The sequence below is a fragment of the Trichomycterus rosablanca genome, chromosome 11 (assembly GCF_030014385.1).
Source record: "Trichomycterus rosablanca isolate fTriRos1 chromosome 11, fTriRos1.hap1, whole genome shotgun sequence".
In the NCBI taxonomy this organism is placed as follows: Eukaryota; Metazoa; Chordata; class Actinopteri; order Siluriformes; family Trichomycteridae; genus Trichomycterus; species Trichomycterus rosablanca.
Genome location: NC_085998.1, coordinates 8,010,096 through 8,024,947, shown reverse-complemented (window position 1 = coordinate 8,024,947; position 14,852 = coordinate 8,010,096). Strand labels below are relative to the sequence as shown.

The following is a 14,852-nucleotide window of genomic DNA, read 5'->3' as shown; positions in this document are numbered from 1 at the left end:
TGAAAACTCATAATGCTGTACTTTGGTACTTGTGGTGGTGTGGGTGCTGCACAGTTACAGGGTCCTACAGAAATGGGTTCGATCCCTTGCTCTGGTAACTCTGGACTTTGTTGTCTGACTATTTTTCATTGCCCTGTGCACGGTGGCTAAGTGGCACTGTCGCCTCACAGCAAGAAGGTCCTGGGTTCAAGTCCTGGGTGGAGTTTGCTTGTTCTCCCTGTGTCTGCGTGGATTTACTCCGAGTTTCCTCCCACAGTCCAAAGACATGCAAGTGAGGTGAAATGGAGATACTAAATGGTCCAAGACTGGGTTGTAAACTGATGAATCTTGTGTAATGAGTAACTACAGTTCCTGTCATGAACGTAACCAAAAGTGTAAAACATGACGTTAAAATCCTAATAAACAAACAAACAAACATCATTGCCCTGTGAGTGAACGGATGAGTGAGCTGTTCTGTGATTGCCACTTTGGTGTATTTTTACCTTGCACCCAGTGTTTCTCTGTAGCTACCTACTTCCTTCCTGATCAGGAGAAACAGTAACAAAAGAGGAATAAATACATTTTCCACTTGTAAACTCATGTCCATTAATTCCCATTACGACATCAAGTCAAGTTTATTTATATAGTGCTTTTTACAATGAACATTGTCTCAAAGCAACTTTACAGAATCCAGGACCAACAGACCAAAAACCCCTATTGAGCAAGCCGAGGGCGACAGTGGCAAGAAAAAAGACCCTTAAAATTACAGGAAGAAAACTTGAGAGGAACCAGACTTAGCAGGGACCCATCCTTCTTGGTTGGCCTGGGGGATACTTTAAATACATAATTTAAATGACAATTTAAACAAATCATTTAAACACAATTAAATTGAACTGAAAGTTATAACTAGCAAAAAATAAATAATTGGAGTTCTTCATTGTTCAGTCCAGTCTGTGATAGTCTGATTGTGAGTTCTGGACATTTTTAATGCAAACACGCCAGTTCCCATCCCATCTAGTAGGAGCAGCATTGTTGGCACTGCAGTCTCAACTTGCAGTCTTTAACCTCGAGAGGGTAAACAGGTTTCCGTCAGAACCACCTCGGGGTAAAACAACATTGGGGAAAAGTCATTATTGGTTACAAAAATCTAAACCTGTTTAATAGAAGCAGTGAATGAATAAATTATGAATTCTATTAATGACTCAGTTGGCAGTTTATGAGGTAAACATTCTACTAAGCACAAACCTTCTGCTCATCCCCATCCTTTAATAAAAAATGAATGTTTCTATTTACAACCACAAAATATCAAATATACCAGAAAGAACAGCTTAATAGAAATATGGTTTATTTTATTGGACAGAAATATAAACTGACCTTAAAATATAGGATATTAAAAATACAATCATTAGGAGACACAATGTGTTATTTAAATCATGAATTCTCAAAACATTGTCTCTGAATACAGAAGACTGAATATTACAATCACCAGCTTCAAAGTGTAGATTGATTCATAGTCCTGAGAGTCAAAAGTCACTTGTCACTACTTGTTCTAAACTGTAGGAATAAACTATTATATAAAAATATTTATGTATGAAATTTTAATTAGCAAACATTGACATTAACGAAGTAACAGAAACACAGAATTACAATCTATCATAATTCAGTTTTTGAATAAATGATACAAACATATATGTTTACTACGATTTCAGGTAAACCTACATTAACATGAAAGTGCACATTAAAAAAAAAATCTTTCTTACAGCTTTACACAAGTATAATAACCCTATAATTAACCTCAGTCGTATACCTAAAGCACACGTAGGTTGGTTGATCTTATGGGCAGGAAGAAACTAGAGTAAATATTAAACAAGGGTGGATACAGATACCCACACTGATCCTGAGTAAGTCATACAGAACTTGAGTCAGAGATGTAGATGGGTCATGTAGACTAACAGATTATACTGTTCTGATCTGAGCATTTCAATACAATAACAAGAAAGGTTTTCATATTTGTATTTAAACCAAATGTGTGTTTAGAGTACAATAAAAACAGTGCAGGATATAGAGTTTTCATAATTCCGTTATAATGTAATTAATCAGGATAATTATAAACTGACTGCCAACATGACATCTGAGTTTGTAAATTATTAACACCAGGAAAAAGTGTCATGTGCCTGTATGTATTCTTTTATTATGATTTGAAGGTGCTGGTATTATTAGTATTGATAATTGGTCTAAAAAGTCTGAGAATGTTGGTGGATTATTTTTTCCAACCTGTAGAACAGAGTGGTTGCATAACCGTAAAAAGCATTTTGGCATACAAAAATGACCAGTCTGATACATTATAACCCCATTCCCACACCAACCACAGTCACCACCATGTAAAAAGCAGACTGTGGAAAAAATTATGACTCTTATACCAAAATCCTTTATCTGTGATGTAAGATTCCAGGCTCACTTGATACCCTCTGGCCTCTATGTCCTTTTTTATACAAAAAAAAAGATCCTCCACGGTGACTGGACCATTCCAGGGTCCAAAGGTCACTATGGATTCCTTTTTATGATCCACATTCACCATGGTGTCATTGTATTTTGCCAGATCCTCCTCAGTCTTCAGTATACACATAATTATCGTGGAGTATCGTGATGCCATGGCCTCTGCTCTGGCGACCCTGATGATGACCTCGAGGTTCTCGTGGTAATTGCGCACTCGTGACAAGAATTGCTTCCTCCCCATGGTCTCTCCAAAAAAGTGAGGTGTGTCCTCTAGTAATTTCACCAGGGGCTTTAAATCATAGTAAACCGCCTCTTTATGCACTTCCACCAAATTCTTGGTGGGAACCTCTTCTGTACGAAGATAGTCAAGAACCGCCCCAAAATGTGTCCCATCACGGTCTATGAAAAAGCGACCCTCTTTGTCCTTTACAAGCTTAAGTGGTCCGGTGAACATCTCAGCCAGTCTGGAGGTAGGAAATTTGCGGAGGGTGCTTATAGTGGTGGTGAAGAACCAGCCGCCAACGTTCAGCTGAATGACAGAGGACTGCTAGGGAAAGAGAGAAGATGGATTACAAAAAAGCTGTCTAATGTTCTGGTGCTGTGCATTTATAAAGTGTTTTGGTTTTCACAAACTATCTTGAAGCTTCTGTATCATTAACATGCTACCCCAGTGATTATAATAATGCTTTGTTCAAAAACACATAACAATTAAATGTATATAAACTTGCACTTTTTTAATTGTGTAAATATATCTATATAAAATCAGGCAGCATAGTGACACAGCTGGTAGAATGAATACCACACAGCAAATCACTGCCATGAGGTCACTTTTTGTAGTGAGATTTGCATGTTCTCCCCAAGCCTGTTTTAGTTTATTCCCACTGCCCATAGCATGTATAATGTGTGTTGGCTGCTCTAAATGTTCATAAGTGTACATAAGTAATAAAATAAGCACATTTATGTTACACTGAGACAGAATGTATTGCTACATTACGCCAAGTGTATCCAGTTCTCCACAACTCATGTTGCTGTACAGCAACCAATCTACAACATTTACCACTCTGCTGACCAGTATGTGGATTGGCAATTTTCAAATTGCCTGAGGGGGCGGCACGGTGGCTAAGTGGGTAGCACTGTCGCCTCACAGCAAGAATGTCCTGGGTTTGATCCCCAGGTCGGGCGGTCCGGGTCCTTTCTGTGTGGAGTTTGCATGTTCTCCCCGTGTCTGTGTGGGTTTCCTCCGGGTGCTCTGGTTTCCTCCCACAGTCCAAAGACATGCAAGTGAGGTGAATTGGAGACACTAAATTGTCCATGACTGTGTTTGTGTAAACTTGTGAACTGATGAATCTTGTGTAATGAGTAACTACCGTTTCTGTCATGAATGTAACCAAAGTGTAAAACATGACGTTAAAATCCTAATAAACAAACAAACAAATTGCCTGAGTGAGTACACGCGTGTCGTTTTGGGATAGATTGGAGCACTATTTAGGGTGTATTCCTGGACTCACTGCGACCGTAACCAGGTAAAAGTGAATAAAAAAATAAATACATTATTTATTCATAAAAAATAATTATTTACTATAAATTTATTAAAAAAATTATTTACTAAAAAAACTAAAAACTAGTAACTATGTTACAAACGTACAACAGGTGTCAACATTTAGTTTATTTAGATTCAAGTCTTTGAACGCACCATCAACATGGAATTGAGGAGCTCTTGAAGGTAGCACAGTACACTACAGTAAAACTGTTTTCATGTTTGTCCTTAGAAACAAAGTACAAACAAGAAAAATAAACGTTTTTTATGTTTACCAAATAAATTCAAACTATTTTCAGTACTTTATAACAAATCAGTAAGTAGAAAACAGAATAAACGTATACAGTTGTTAAAACAATTATTTTTATCACTGCTGAAAACCGCCACGTCACTTAAATTCCTTCAGTAAAAGCTAATAAACCCAGATGTGATGAGATGTTTACCTGCTGTACAGGTTCAGCTGATTGTTTTCGTGGTGATTTGAAGTCAGGAAGACTCATTTTGAACAGAATCCCTGGTGAACTGGTTACCTGCAGTTAGCGGGGTGAATGTGTGGTAAAAGGGCGGGGCCTGGGCAAAAAGGGGCGTGTCTACAGGTTGGTGAATTTACCTTTTATTTATAATCAACCGATACATCCTGATCAGGGTCGAGTACACTGGGGGTAAGGCAGGAATTTACTCTGAACAGTTCACAAACCCAATACAAGGCATCAATCTCCCAAAGTACTCTAAGGAAGCCCACGATCACTTGAACATACCAAAAGTGCTTTACAGTAAGGATCCAACCCATCCCAGTTTCCTCATGGCTGTACACAAAACATCTGTCCTAAGAGCTATTAACAAAATCACTACAAACATTCCACCTGGAACTAATCGGTGGAATTAACTAATCGGTTTAAAACAAATAAAGTGAAAATATCTTGGAAAAAGGGTCCTCACAGCTAACAAATAAAAACATGAACGACTCCCTTACTACATGGCTATCATCTCAAGATACTAATCTGAGCAAAAACATGATTTTTAGCTCACCTCGTAGTATAAAGTATACAGTATACACAATATAGTATTAGTTCAAGAACATGCATGTTGACACCAACAATTTTCAGTAAGGTTGAAATTAAGGTTCAACGAGGTAGCCTACTGTTGGACCCTTAAGCAAGGCCCACAACCATCGTTTATTTGGACCATGTTCTGTCACAAACATACAGAACAAAGAATCAGGCTTTTCATGAATATGAAACAGGGCTCTGCATTTCTCCACACAAAACTATTCAAAACATGTCTTTGATGTACCCGTACTTTGTTTTGTGCAGAGAGAAAGGACCTTCCCCAAACTGTTGCAACAAAATGGAAACCTACAAAATACTTCACATTAGTGTGACAATTTGATAGGTAGGGGTGACATTATTTGGCCATGTAGGAAACATAAGTGCCACAACCCATACACTCAATTACTGTTCACTATTGCTGGATATAAACTATATCATTAAGTTTGTATAAAAGTATACTTTATATAAGTTTAACACGTGTCAAACCCCAGCAAACATGATACCCAAAACTCTACATGCATCCATGCTCTTATGTATTTAAAGGCCCTAGATTGGTTTAATCTGGTTAGTTTTTCCTCTGAGAAGAACAGCAGCTTTAGATAGTCACAATCATACACTGTTGAGGCTAACGAACGTACAATGTGTACTGTAAACCAAAATCAACATTTTGATAAGTTTAATTTCCAAGTAACACAATCTGCCTACCAAGAACTTTTATAAACAAGTAAGACGGTTTAGAACCAAATGCTTCAGTTTTTTCAGGTCATCACATGCAGTTAAAATGGCTAACTACAAAATCTCCTTAAAATACATTATCAGTGGAATTCAATAATAAAAAATTAGTAATTCATGTCCTGTGCATGCATTCATTAATCGCCATTTCTATGCACAAAATCAATACATTAAACATTTTACAAAACTATTTTTCTTAGATATTGGGTTTGTCAATTTATTTGTATAGCGCTTTTTACAATAGACATTGTCTCGAAGCAACTTTACAGAATCCAAGACAAACCAAAAAAAACCCTTAGGTTTAGGTAAGCTGTTATTTTATTAATTATTAATAATATTATATTAAGTAATATTGCCCCAATCCTAGAAAACTGAATTCAGCTAAAAGAAATCTTTAGGAACAGAGTTCATGAACGCTGAATAACACAATAAACTTGACAAAATATAAGTACAATTCATGAGCAGTTTAAAAAAAAGAAAAGGTCATATTTTGTTCTCGAAAAGGAATCTGAAGTCTGGCCTACTCATTCATGAGCCATACATCAGTCATTTTAAAACACCATCAAGAAAACAGTTGTGATGTTAATGAAAGCAAATAAATACAGCCAGAGACTGAAAGTTGTATTTCTCCATTTATTTTTGTACAGAAAACGACAAGCGGTCCATCATCCAACAGTAACCACCTGAAAAAGAGAAAAACCCCGAAAACATTAATACATGTTCTAAAACAGACTAAGATTCTCTGTTTTTAGACGTTGATCAAAAGCCCTTCTCAGACAAATGCCTCGATGTCTTCAAGCTAAACGGACGCTCTGCTTCATGTGACTGAAGTCCGAGACACAGAACGTGACTCTGACCCAGGCTGCATGAAGCAAGGTGGCGTCCAGTTCCGACTCGTCATCGTATCATCACTGAAGGGGTCAAATTAGATCAACACACTAGATTTGCAACACAAAACAGCCATGAAGCCAATACATACATAAAATTCCTTATAACTGGCTCTTTGGTCAAAGTAATCCATATTGTGCACTGACAGGTCCCCCAAACTACTTCAACAATGAAAGATACTTGTGACGGACGACGCACATCACATGTATGTTCGAGTCGCTCAATGACCAGGACTTATTACCAGTGTTTTCAATTTTTTAATACAACTAAAGTTTCAATTTTAATTACAGCTTGTATGTATGAACCACCTCAACTTTCATTGTGAATAAATACAGACCCTCTGTCCTTCTCACCCTTTATGCAGTGGATACAGCAGCTCCCTGCGGCATGACCGGGACCTCAGGCTTAGCTCCCTTCTGTTCAGACACTGGGGTGGTGGGAAGGATCTCTTCTTTAGGCTCGACGATGCTGACATGGTCAGGCAGAGGCTTCTTGGGGCCGATCTTGCCACTGGGATCCCAGGGAAGCATGATCTTAACCTTGATACCAAGCACACCTGGAAACGGGAACAAGTATGATTAGATTGTAATCTTTACATAATTAATTAAGTCTTCGGTATTTTAATTCTACATATACACTTCTATATGACTCACTAAAAACTGTTAATGTAACCATGCTAAAAGCTTGGTAAGCCACAAAGAAACATTAGAACTTATGATGCCCTTCTCAGACAAATGCCTCTATGTCTTCAACCAAAAAGAACACGCCGCTTTGAAGAACTAAGATCAGTTGCACAGAACGTGCCATCTGACCCAGAATCTACAGAGACGGACATTGTCCCGTTCCGACTCGTCATCGTATCATCACTGAAGGACAGGATTACAAAAATATAAATAACAGTGGACTAGTGTCAAGCTGACATGCCTCCAATACAGTTCTAGGAGACAAAGGAGAAACCTAAAAGTCTAGAAAGTTCAACTAGGCTTCACCTTCAATAACAATGCCCAAAAAAAGGAACAGTTTGGGGAGGAGGGAACAAAACTAAACTGCTACCCTTTGTCAACCTCTAAGTATTTACTCACCCTGTCGGAGCAGGACGTGGCGGACAGCGGTGTCCACATAGTAGTTGACGGGGTCTCCACTGTGGATCATCAGACCATCCACAAACTTCATAGACTTGGCTCTCTGACCCCTGAGCTTACCGGACACAACCACCTCGCAGCCCTTAGCTCCACTCTCCATGATGAAGCGGAGGACACCATAGCAGGCCCTACAGAAAACCAAAGCGAGAATATTCAATGATCAGTTACTCCTTATAACACATGCATTCTTACTACTGGATTATATTCTTCTCAGACAAATGCCTCGATGTCTTCAACCGAGAAACACGCCACTCAACGGAACTGAGATCAGGAGCACAGAACGTGCCGACTGACCCAGAGTCCAGAGAGACAGAATGTCCTGTTCCGACTCGTCATCGTATCATCACTGAAGAACAAAAGTGGAAGTGTGGTGTGTATAGATTGATCTCTTGTATAAGAAACAAAACTGATGCCACTTAACATTCGTCTATAAATCTACCCTAATGTCAAAAAGCTAAATGAACTACCCAGTTTAAGACCTAAAACTAGTCAGGAATTTACTGGGTCACCTTATTTGTAATAAAAAGCTGATGTCAGCTCTCCAGATAACAACAAGGCATGCAATTTTTTTCTTACAGCCTTTGCATTGCCTTGCTGTTATTAAACTGATCCCATAGTTCATAAAATAAGTTGAATGACTTTAGAAAAAGAAAAAGTCAGAGCTACAGGACCCAACAACTGTTTTAAAGTCTTACAAATCCATAAAGGTTTGCCAGAGAGTGAAAAAAAAAATGCCAACCTAGTAAAGCATGAAATGTGTTAATGACACCACGCTGGATCATTAGCAGTACAGATAGTGTTATATAGGGGATTTACGAGCAGTGATACTTTAGGGTGCCGAATAAAAGCACATTAAATCTTTCAGGGAGCCAAACAAAGCATATGTAATAAGAGGGTTTAGTGTAAAAAGAATGTTACTAAGGGAACCCAAAAAATGGTTTAAAACCATGTGCATCTCTTGATTGTACTATGCAGCATTTAATCGCAGCCAAGGAGGCATACAAACAAGTGTGCACTTTATACTGCTAATGTGTTTCTCACTTTAAACTGTGCTTAAAGCTTACCTGCGGACAGCCAGGCCTCCGAGCAGCTTGTAGCGCAGAGATTCAGCCTGAGCGATGGCACACAGACCCCTGGTGGCAACCTTCTCAGCATAAAGCTGAATAAACAGGACAGCATGTTAGTATACGGCTATGACCGGTCAGCAGGTTAGTTTATGTGCTTATGGTTAGATAAGCAAGTCTTACCTCCACACTGCCCTCTGGGAAACCAAACCTCTTCTGGACAACAGCAGTCAGTTCCCTAATGCGACGGCCTTTCTCTCCCAGGACGTTTTGAGTCCTAAATAAACAGTTAAACACTGATCAGGCAAAACATTAAAAGCACCACCAAAACATGCATGAAAGTGTCAAATTTCATAGCAATCGTGCATGAAGGTGAGAAATCTATTGGATGTTACGATAATAGTAGTATGAATTAGAGATGGGACGATCGATCGGCTAAGAATCGGTATCGGCCGATTTTTAATCAAAATATGCTATCGGCCGATATTTCCTAAAAGTAGCCGATCCGATCGTGTGATATATTAAAGATCACGTTAAGCTTAACAGCTCAGTGGATTGATCCAGACTTTGAGCTACGAAGCGCCAACCATCACATCGCCATTCATCAACCATCGTACAGAAACCATCGTGAAAGCTCTTCATGACCTAAAATAACATCCTTAACGTTGTGCATCATACATACGATGTAATTTTGCTGATATAAACTCCTGGTTCACTTTGGTAAATCGTAAGCGGTTCTTACTTGTGATGTAGATGAGAACAGAAAACGTTACAGAGCCAATCAGAGGCAAAAGTTTATTCATTAGCAAATTCGTTAGTTTAGGATCATCTGCTGAACTTTTAGCTCCTTAGACGGAACGAGTCTGACTCGGTTACAGATCTGTGGTAATAGCAGTTTAATTAAGCTTTTTAATGAAGCTTTTTAATGTAAGAGAGTCACACAGAATGTTCTGTAGTAGCTGGTGTTTATTTAAAACCACGACATTTAATTAATAACAGTAAACACGGAGAGATAACTGAGAAGAGAAACTTACGCTTCACATAAAAACGAATCAACTCATGAATCAATGAATCACTTATAGCGATACTGTGAACAAAGCGTCTCTTCTAAAGGCACAAACACACACACACGCGCGCTGCTCCGGTTTATCTTCAGTGAGGCTCTTTTTAAGTTTATTTATTTTATTTACTGCTAACCCTCCCCCATCGGAATCGGCGCCAAAAACCCCGATCGGTACATCTCTAGTATGAATGTAATTCAACGTTTGAATGCAGACACTTGGGTTAAAGTATCTCTCAAACAGCATGAGGTATCAGAATCTGAGGAGGGACAAGCCTCGACCAGTCAACAGGCTGTTGGGCAGCCAGGTCTCACTGATGCCGGAGTGTAGAGTCTGGTACGACCGAACAGAAGATCTACTGTGAACCAATTAGCAGATCATTTAAATCCTGGCGATGGTGAATTTCAACACAGTGCATCAAAACTTTGTGTACCAGGCTACCCATGCTAACTTCTGTCCACCACTGAAAACACCTACAAATGGGCAAGTATTGGCACTGGACACAAAGCAAGAGAAGAAGGTGGACTGGTCTGACAAAACGCACAAAAGCATGATTGATGCAGGCAGCACAACAGTTTAAAAGCAAAAAGTTTTAGATCCGTTTGTGATGGAGCTTGCTTGGTAAGTTATATCTAAATGAAATGCCTCACTGTCTCAGTTAAAAACTATTCAAGCCACCTTCCAAATGTTTCATACTTTAGCATGCATTGTGCAAAATGCTGTGCTGATGGGATTAAAATAAACTAGGGGAATTATGAACGAGTCACATGTACATGCAGCATGTTCGTGTCCCCTTGTATGAAATTAAAATGTACATTGCTAATTTACCTGGTGGCGAGAATGATGATCTCGGTCCTTGTTGGTGTGACCCGGACCTCAACACCGGAGTACCCATCCTCAGCGAGCTCTCTGGTCAGAAACTCGTTCAGCTCGGCCTTGAAGATGCCGTCTGACACGAACTGAGAACAAAACAGAAATAAAAAGACATTAACAATCAGTTAATGTAATCGGCACAGAACATACGAGAACAGAACTTGCACACAAATATATACAAGTTCTCACATTAAGCAAGATGAAGTTGACTTAGATGGGCAGTTATAACTCAGTGGCTAAGGTACTGGAATCAATAGGTCACTGGTTCAAGCCCTACCACTGCTAGGCTGCCACTGTTGGACCCTTAAATAAAGCCCTTAACTACTTTGATCACAATTGTAAGTCTCTTTGGATTAACGTCTGCTAAACAGCATAGATGTGAATGTGCACAAGCCAGAAAAGTGGTCAAATTGAGGGGCCGACAGGCAAGTGCTGCTATTAATCAGATTTTAAGTTTGGAAATGCAAAAGCATAGCTATAGTACTGCAGGACTACATTCAGTCTAGAAAAATACCCAGATCTGCAAACACTACTACCACCAAAACATTTAAAACCAAGGTGATAATAGGTCATCTCCATGCTGATCTAGTTCAAGTTAATCCAGACGAGTATCTAAACGGCTGAATTAAGAATGCTAGGAAATAAGATATGGTCTTTAAATGTAGGTATTAACCAAAAAGAACATCAGTAAAAGGGCTGCATTATAATACTGAGATATAGTTGCAAAAATCTTTTTGATGTGCCTTAAAGGCACTCAGCAGCTATAAAGGTATATAAATATAATTTAAGGTTTAAAATCCAAATCACCTTACAATTCTGACCAAATGCAATAGAAGTGATTGAAGGTTAACAGCCCTGCATAGGGTCTCAACAGTGGTCAGTTGGAGGAACTTAAACCAGCAACCTTCTGATCAACAGTATTGAGAAGTATCCAAGGGAATAAGTTTGGTGGTTGCAGACACTTTTATCCAAAGCAACTTACAGTGCTGTGACAGTATACAATCTGAGCAATTGTGGGTTAAGGAAATGCTCAAGGGCCCAACAGCAGCAACCTGGCAATGGTAGGGCTTAAACCGGTGACCTTTGGATTACTAGTCCAGTGCCTTAACCGCTAGGCTACAACTGGATGTAATGTAAACTTTGGCACAAAATAATTTGTTTATACAAAGTATCTATTTCAACTTGAATTAAAATGACACTAAACAGTTCTGTTTACATGAATGGCATTAGGCAGACCCCGTCAGTGACAACTGTAGGCTCTTAAGGGTCTTGCTCAAGGGCCCAACAGTTGCTTGAACCAACAACCTTCTAATTGATAGTCCAATACCTAACCTGTTAAGCTACAATAGTTGTCAAATGTAAGTAAAATATAGTTCACACAAATCTCAGATATTTATGGTCACATCATTCACTTGTTGGCTGTTAAATGTAAATACATTTGCACAATAGAATACAATTAAAACCAGTTTCCTGTATTTTCCTATATTCAAAAGGAAAACCTATTATATTTAAATCAATTACCACAATGGGTGGATTAAGTCATGTATAAAATACTATATTTATTTGCAACATTGTTTTATCAGCACTACAAAGCTAATAATTATAAAAAGTTTAGTTTCGTTTTATGTTTTAATTAGATCTAATGTTACACATGGCATGAAATAAACTGCTCCCAGAACAGATCCAGTTCCTCAACTCCAAGAAGATAAAATGACATTTTTGCTTTCAACGACTCCAATTACAGTAAATATAAACTGTTAATCTACATAAATAAGTCTTTAATGTAGGAAAATTTCGTGTAGTTTTGGATACATTTACACAAATCTACAGGCTAACGATTCCGAATAATCTAGCCGTGTACTGACAGACTCTCAAATCAGAGTTAAAACGCTTATTTTCCAGAATAATCTCAGACTGAAGCCGGATTTGAATCGACAGCTGCGGGTCCTTGGTGAATTCAGTGAGCGGGTTTGAAGCTGCTAAACTCGGCCATGTTTCTCTCAGAGTCCCGGTCTGTCGCATCCAAGACAATCCACTCATAATCCAGCCAGTAAACACCCATCTCATCCCCTATATCCAATCTAAAGGACACTACTAATCATCTAACAACATTATTTCTCTGGATAAACGCCGCCATTCGGGTAAATTCATACAAAATATTCGCTAACCTTTCTCTTCTTAGAAATCTGCACCGCCATTTTGCCGAAGGCCGCAGACAGGAAAGGAACGTTCAGCAAGGCGGAAATCAATTTATACTGACGCACAGCTTCCGCTTGACCCCCGGTGCTGTGGGAGTTGTAGTCCTGTGTTTAATTTCCGTTTAACTAGTCTGTGCTCAATGACTTTTCATTTCACGTTATTTCATTAAAATTAAATAACATAAACAATACCAGACCCCGTTAAGCATTACATTACACATGTAAACATGTGTGTATGTACATTCATTCACTATTATCATTTGCTTTAGCCTGCATTCAATTACATCAAGGGGCAAATTAAAGCAGCAGGTCATCTTCTGTATGTTCTTGGTTGATGGGAGGAATCAAAGGGAGAACATACGAAACTTCCATCTGAACCACAATGTTGTCTTTATACTTGTACTGTCTAGGTCAAAGTTTACATGCACCTTTAAAGGGAAATGTATGCCATGGCAGTCATGGGAAGAAAGAAGCAAAATCAACACTGTAAAGCTGAACAGAAAAAGGAATAGCAGAAGCAGAAGCGTGTGGATGTAGGGATTGCTTTACAGTACTTTTTATCCATGTCTTAGCAGTGTTTACTTTATGGCAAAGCTTCTATATTAGACCTAAAATCCTAACATTGGTAAATAAACAAAAAAACACTTTCATGTAGGCCCTACTTTGTTATGGGCACAGAGAAGTCACCAGCCTAAAGTAGATTTATTACAAATCACTAATAAGAATATAAAGGCCATGTCACAAACATTACATAAATGTACAACAGGCACAGTGTGAGTAGTTCAGCATTTTGATGTGTGATGTTTTGTAGTTTAGGGTACTGTATAGGGCATTTAGGATCAATATTGAGCATTTACTCCACATTCTCTATGTTTTTGGGAGGTGGAGAGAAACTGTACCCCAAATTTAAAGAAACAGGAGGCACAAGTTAAACCAGTTTCCCAGGACCCCAGAAACTACCTGGTACCCACCCACAGTGCCAGGCTTAAATGTTTTCAGTGTGGCAGCAAATGATTTTGTCATGAAGCGAAACCAACAAAAGAAAAGCGAATACAGTAAACACACACAGTTTAGGTCAAAAGTTTACAAACACTTGAAAAGTGACAGTGTATTTCATGGCAGCCTTGGGATTGTTTATGTAAACGATTTTTGTAAATTATTTTTTAAACTTTTTGTGTAACTGAATGAGTCTGTTAAAAACTGTTAGTTATTAACAGCAACTTAAATGCAACTTAGATGATTGATTTAGGTGTAAAAAGTTAGAATAATGTTCTCCAAATTCATCATTAACAATTATGATTTACTACAGCCATGGCTGGATTACTGACCGGGCCAGTGGGGTCAGGGGGCTCCGGGGGGGCCCTGGCCCAAAACATTTTGCGATGCCTATCAACATTTATGATACAGTATATTTTTATTTCCGAGGGCCCTCCATTTTAAGGATCCTCTGACTATTAGGGACTTTGACCCCAGGGCCTCTTGGGGGCCCTAGCCATGCTTTTGGGGCCCCTAGCCATGCTTTTGGGCCCCTTATGAAAATGGATGAGGCGTTGTGGCACTGCTCTGACTTCGACTTCTGGCTATTAGGGGTCCTAGGAAAGAGGGGGGCATATTTTTAGAGGGCCCTGGTTATGAGAGCCCCTACCAGGGGGCCCTAGAGAAGAGCAGGGCATACCATTAGAGGGCCCTTGATCACGTGGGTCCCTGCTATGGGGCCCTTGACTTCCATAGAAGTCGTTTACCATGGCTCCTTGACTTTCTAGGGACCTACAAATTGCCAGGCAAGCTACCATATTTCATAACAGACGTTTTGTTGCAAATATGCGATTCAGG

At 39.0% G+C, this 14,852-nt stretch overlaps 2 protein-coding genes and 3 non-coding genes across 6 annotated transcripts; all 5 read right to left on the bottom strand.

Moving 5' to 3' along the window:
• Nucleotides 1-1,354: 1,354 nt before the first annotated feature.
• Nucleotides 1,355-4,999, bottom strand: kctd14 (potassium channel tetramerization domain containing 14). Of its 2 annotated transcripts, none has more exons than XM_063004554.1 (2): nt 4,456-4,999; nt 1,355-3,022 (listed from the first exon to the last, which is right to left on the bottom strand). In XM_063004554.1, the coding sequence occupies exons 1-2, from the start codon at nt 4,510-4,512 to the stop codon at nt 2,351-2,353; spliced, it is 729 nt and encodes a 242-aa protein (XP_062860624.1). In that variant the 5' UTR covers nt 4,513-4,999; the 3' UTR covers nt 1,355-2,350. The 2 variants fall into 2 exon arrangements, with proteins under 2 accessions (XP_062860624.1, XP_062860625.1); XM_063004555.1 differs by having other exon boundaries at nt 1,355-3,019.
• A 1,413-nt stretch (nt 5,000-6,412) lies between these two features.
• On the bottom strand, nt 6,413-13,070 carry rps3 (ribosomal protein S3). The gene is made up of 7 exons (XM_063005100.1): nt 12,990-13,070; nt 10,777-10,907; nt 9,071-9,164; nt 8,888-8,982; nt 7,764-7,951; nt 7,035-7,237; nt 6,413-6,476 (listed from the first exon to the last, which is right to left on the bottom strand). The coding sequence occupies exons 1-6, from the start codon at nt 13,017-13,019 to the stop codon at nt 7,038-7,040; spliced, it is 738 nt and encodes a 245-aa protein (XP_062861170.1). The 5' UTR covers nt 13,020-13,070; the 3' UTR covers nt 6,413-6,476; nt 7,035-7,037.
• Nucleotides 6,561-6,710, bottom strand: LOC134323704 (small nucleolar RNA SNORD15). The gene has a single exon (XR_010014085.1). It is a non-coding gene; the product is annotated as a small nucleolar RNA SNORD15 (small nucleolar RNA).
• Nucleotides 7,403-7,553, bottom strand: LOC134323702 (small nucleolar RNA SNORD15). Its single transcript, XR_010014084.1, has one exon. It is a non-coding gene; the product is annotated as a small nucleolar RNA SNORD15 (small nucleolar RNA).
• On the bottom strand, nt 8,029-8,175 carry LOC134323705 (small nucleolar RNA SNORD15). Its single transcript, XR_010014086.1, has one exon. It is a non-coding gene; the product is annotated as a small nucleolar RNA SNORD15 (small nucleolar RNA).
• Nucleotides 13,071-14,852: the final 1,782 nt, after the last annotated feature.